The sequence below is a fragment of the Cryptomeria japonica genome, chromosome 5, assembly GCF_030272615.1.
Source record: "Cryptomeria japonica chromosome 5, Sugi_1.0, whole genome shotgun sequence".
In the NCBI taxonomy this organism is placed as follows: domain Eukaryota; kingdom Viridiplantae; phylum Streptophyta; class Pinopsida; order Cupressales; family Cupressaceae; genus Cryptomeria; species Cryptomeria japonica.
Genome location: NC_081409.1, coordinates 625,124,544 through 625,129,984, shown reverse-complemented (window position 1 = coordinate 625,129,984; position 5,441 = coordinate 625,124,544). Strand labels below are relative to the sequence as shown.

Sequence of the window (5,441 nt, the reverse complement as noted above, 5' to 3'; positions counted from 1 at the left end):
TTACGAGATGAAAATTGCAGCATAAGGATACTCGAAACGTGGTTGTTAAAAATGAGCAACGTGAGCTCACTTTATAAAAAAAGTGAAATTTATTGGATGGCTAAGATTGAATTTTTTTTTTGGTTAGATGGACGGACCAAATTGAGCATACAACAAAACAACCATTCAGAGAAGGAAGTACACAAAAAAAAGCAAATGGGAAGATATTATGAGAATAAATAATAAAATCTTTAACTATCTTCTCATAAATACCAAATTAGCAAGTTGAAAAGATAAGGGGGATAAAAAATTAGAAAGTGGAAAAGCTAAGTGGGGTCGTATTTCACCCACACATGGTAATTAAAAATTTATTTAATTAGAATAATTTAGAGAAAGGGATTAAATAATTGAAATAGTTATTTAATCATGGAAGAATAATTAGCTTAGAATAAAAGGATTAAATAATTAAGTGAATTATTTAATCGAAGAGGAATAGTTAGGATTAGTTGATTAAGATCAAGATCAATTGATTAGAAAGAGACAATGATGAATATTGATTAAATAATGAAGAATATTTAATTAATGGTTTAGAAGAACAATAATTAAATAATTAAAAATTATTTAATTATAGAAAACTAGAAGAAGAATATTAGTACTAATTAAATAATTAAAATTATTTAATCAGTTTAGACGAAAAAGGTTAGTGAAAAGTGTCGTCGAAGACTTAAGACAATTTTCAGTGTCTACAGATACTAATATGGATTAGTGATATGTGGCATCTATTCTCATGTAATAAAAATCTAAAAAACTAAAGGTGGGTATCCAACATCATAGTAGTTCCATTGAATGATTAGTCTTTATGTTTATAAATGTTTAGTTTTTATGTGACAAAAAAAAATTATTAACTAATTATTTCTAGTGCTAAGAATCAAGTTAGGAATTTTCCTATAGGAAGATTTTAAGGCTCTTGAAAAAGGCACATATGATTTTAAAAGGTGGTAGCAAGAGGGAGATAAAGGGATTCCTTCTTCTCATATAAATAAAAGAGTACTGCATATTTTTGGTCGACGCTCTTTCTAATATATATTGTGTTCATTGAATTTTGGAAGATAAGAGTCTATGTTTATCATAATTGAAGGATATTGTTGTAGATAATAGATATTACTTTGTATGTCATAGTCTATGGGATAAGTTGAGTGATGTGGTATAGTTGAGGTCGCCAGGGCACCTAGAGGAAGGGAGTGGCCTTGAGTAACATAGTACCTTTTACTCAAACATCACATACTTGGATGGCCAAATAGTCAATAGCAAATTTTCACCTCATGCAAACTAAAAATTAATTTTACACCTTATCTACAACAAAAAATTATAAATTCCTATTCTATTTTATTGAATAAAAATTACTTATGACTACTAAAGTAACTAATACTTAAAAATAACCAAAATCATATTAAAGTAATTTGCTAGTAAATTTAAAACTAAAGATTACTATAATCAAAATAAACAAATTATTGCAATCTAATAAATATATAGCATGTGCCAAACTATTGTCTCATAATAATACATATATTATTCCCAAATAATGTACAGCTCATTGTTAAACATAGTATATAAACTTTTATTTTTGTTGTTGAAAATACCGTTATTTTGAATGATATAATTCAAAGCAAACAAAATATATTAATGTCATGTAAAAACTGAAAAATCTCGCTGGACCAATATTCACCGTAATGACCATATTCCAATTTGCGAAACATACCATTGAAGCGCTTTTCAAATGCTTGTGTTTCTGTGATAGATAATGTTACTGTTTGCACCTTCCTCTGTGTATTGATAAAATCTTTCTCCTCTGCCATGACATGTTGAACATTGGGGCAACCATACACTCTTATCTTCTCTATACTCTTCAAATTCCAGTAACACTGTGCTAGCCTCTGCAATGCCTCACAATTCATTATTGTCAATGTTTTCAGTGAAGGCAGTGCTCCTTCTTCCACTATTGGCAGCTGCTCTAACTTCTCCATCTCCACCACTGAAAATAACTCAAGCTTAGGAAATCCTCCCGCCTTGCCAAACTCCTCTGGGAACTTCTCTATGTTGGGGCAGTAGATGATCTCCAACTGCTTTAGACTCCGAAGTTTGTGCAAGGCAGGTAGTCGTTCTAGGATACGGCAGTTAACTAACTTAATGTAGCTCAGATGTTGAAATTCACAAAATGAATTTTCTATTTCAAGTAATTCAAGACATTGTAGACGGAGTTTCCTCAATTTTGACATGGCAGTCAAGTCATGGGGTAGCCTTTCCATACCTGTGAGATCCAAGCGTAGATGCTCCATCCGCTTCATGCTTCCCAGCATTCCTTCTCGAATTATTTCACCATTATTTTGAAACCCCAACCTTTTGAGTTGGTTTAGGGTGCCCAAATCAGTAATTGAAAGCTGATTTTTTCCTCGCTTATTCCACCCTATATTTGGACAACCAGTTACACTGAGGTACTCCAGAGACGTGGGGTGCGAGATCCCATAAGGCATGCACTGCAGATGTTTACAGGAATCAACTACCAAATGTTTTAGGGATGTCAACTTAGAAATGCCGGAGGGGAGTTGTGTAATATCAGATCCATAAAGATCTAATATTTGAAGGCTTTTGAGAGCAGCGATAGAGTCGGGCAGTCTCTTGATTGGCACGGACCATAACCCGAGGCAAACCAAATGCTTCAAACATCCCATGCTTTTTGGCAACGACTGGATGGCAGTGAATGACAAATCGAGGACCCTCAGAGCAGTCATACTCCCAATCACCTCTTTTGGAATTTCTGTCAGAGAAGGATTCCTATCAAGTAGCAAGGAGCGGACATACGGAGCTCTGAAAGCCTTGGGAATGCTAGTCAAATTATTTTCCCTCAATGAAATTCTGACGTATCCTGAACACTGGTCCACTGGAAACCCTGCTAAACCTCTGCCTGCCTGAAAGAAGCATTTTTCTTCCTTCTCGGCAATTTGGTGTGCTAAATCATACAAAACATCATGTACCCTGAAACCGATCACCTTTCCTTCGTAATCCTTCTGGACTGGTTCAATAAGACAACGGTCCGCTAACAAATTGACGTATATCTCTCCAATTTGTAAAGCATTTATCCCAGCCATTAAACCTTCTCCAATCCAGCGTGTCGTAGCTTCTGCAGTACCGATGACATCATCTTGTGAGAAAGCAGCAAGGCAGAGAAAGCACAACTGCAAGGAAATGCCATAGCCAGGCACGTCAGCTAAAGCATCGTAGCTTAATCTCAATCTGCTTGAAAGCGTGCCTGTAACATCACTCTGCAACCTCTGGAGTGCGAATTCCCATTCATCTGACTGAGCAATACCTGCCATTGCATGCCCGATTACTTTGAGGGCTAACGGAAGGCCCCCGCATTCCTTGCAGACATGCTTTGCAGTTTCTTGGTCAATGCTCGGCGGCAATTTTCCTTGGCTGTGTGGAAAAGCATGGAAAGAAAACAGACTCCAACTGTCATCCTGTGTCAAATCTTGCATTTGGATGAGTGATGAAGGCGGAACACCCAACTTTAAGAGCACACTCGTACTTCTTGATGTGGCAATGATGATGTTGGAATTGTCATTGCTGTGTGGAAGGAGAGGCACACACAGCTCTTCTAACAAGGAGGTTGCACTTGTATCCCAAACATCATCTAAAAACAGGGCATACTTGTGTTTTTCCATGCTTTGATTCAACCAAGTTTTCACATTGTCTTCCTCTCTACTCTGCAATCTTTCATCTACTTTAAGAGATATTTGTCTCACAAGATCGCTTCTAAGTGCATTGAAAGATGGATTTTGTGAAACAGTAAGCCAAAGCACCAAGCCATTGCAAAAGCGACTCTGTACCTGATTACTGTTGAAGACTCGTTTGAGTAGCAGAGTCTTGCCGGCGCCGCCCTTCCCAACTAGGCCGAATCGAGACAGTTTTTTGTCCTGCTCTGAATGAATAAGCTCCTCTAGTCTGGTTGATGCAGAATCTTGTCCAACAATGAGTGCCTCCTCAATATACTTGATGTTGGAATCAGCTGAAGAAGTGGATGGAAAGAGATCTCCAGATGTGCCACTGCTAGTGCTGGCAAGTGGTGGATTACGCAGATTAAGAGAATTGACCCTCTCTTTGATGTGTTGAAGAACTTGCCGATTGCCCAAGTGCTGTTGCAGTTGGTGCAGAAAAGCAACAGAAGGCGTTGAGGCTAAATGCTTTTCCAATCTTGCAGTGACTTGTGTGATCTTTTTGCTCATTGTGTAACGAGAAAAGAGACGAGAATAAGAGGGTACAGAGCAGTGCTGAGCCAAATCAGATGCTTCCTCCAAAAGAAGATTCAATTCATTTAACCAACTATTGACTGTGGAGGGCAAAGGATGGTGAGGGGATGTACTTAATTTGCCAGAGTTCAAAGCCTTTCGATACTCCTGCAATTCAACATTCATGGCTTCAATTCTGGGAAGCAAAAGTTTGAGGGCATCCAACTCTTTTCTGCATCGAACGGCAACGTTGATGTGATGAATTATCTGATTGCCAGCCAATTGAATGGCGTAACCAATAAATCCAGGGATGAAGCCAGGATCCCCCATTTGAGAGCTCTCTTGAAAGAAAGAATTGAAATTCTAATGGAATGATTTTCTCACAGAGAGCAGGGGAAATATAAACAAATAGCAGCCAAAGCTGTGGTCAGAGAAGCAATAATGAGAATTTGGCGTGTTGCAGGAGCAGATTACTCACGAGTTATTGTCGATTGCTGGCAATTTGCCATTTAACTTTATTAATGAGAATGACGTGCTGCCAAAAATTCCAAGAAAATTTCATTTGATTTGAGGGAAGACTGAGATACCCGAAAGAAAACGAAAAATGATATGCTTCTGTGAGCTTTAATTTCTGTACGTATAATTTTATTTTTTACCATTACGTCAGCCATAGGATTTGCTGTGGTGGGTTGAGGACTTATTTGCGGTTATATTTTTTCACTAATATATTTTATTTAAAGTGATATTTTAATAGATTAGGATTGAAAGGGGTTTCAATGATATTATAACGGATTTAGATTAATCTTAATGGATAATGTCTTATGGTTTATAGAGACTAGTGGATGGTTGAATAGGTCATCATTCATAAATTTTGTGGGATTGAGATCAATAAAAAGATTATTAGTTCGCCATAGGTAGGAATACTAATGCATCCTTTATTTTTTAAGGTAGTCAATCATTTGAAACTATTTTGTCACATTTGTTTATATTTCTCTAAGTAGTTTCAATTGTTGCATGTTTTCTTAGAATTCAAATAATGCTATTTTTCTCCTTCTTATTGGTGTATTCTGCAAACTGTCATTGCAATAAATGTATTTTCTTCAATTATTTAGTCAAAAAATTTAACAACCATCCAAAATGTCAATAAATTTTTTGGTCTCCTTCATAATGACAAAT

The 5,441-nt window shown here is 36.5% G+C and overlaps 1 protein-coding gene across 1 annotated transcript; it reads right to left on the bottom strand.

Moving 5' to 3' along the window:
• Positions 1-1,636: 1,636 nt before the first annotated feature.
• Positions 1,637-4,659, bottom strand: LOC131055074 (probable disease resistance protein At4g27220). Its single transcript, XM_057989716.2, has one exon. It carries the CDS (start codon positions 4,593-4,595, stop codon positions 1,641-1,643), a length of 2,955 nt encoding a protein of 984 aa, XP_057845699.1. The 5' UTR covers positions 4,596-4,659; the 3' UTR covers positions 1,637-1,640.
• Positions 4,660-5,441: the final 782 nt, after the last annotated feature.

Bases quoted from the DNA above. Each gene is read 5' to 3' on its own strand.
- LOC131055074 (XM_057989716.2), bottom strand. From the start codon at position 4,595: ATGGGGGATCCTGGCTTCATCCCTGGATTTATTGGTTACGCCATTCAA.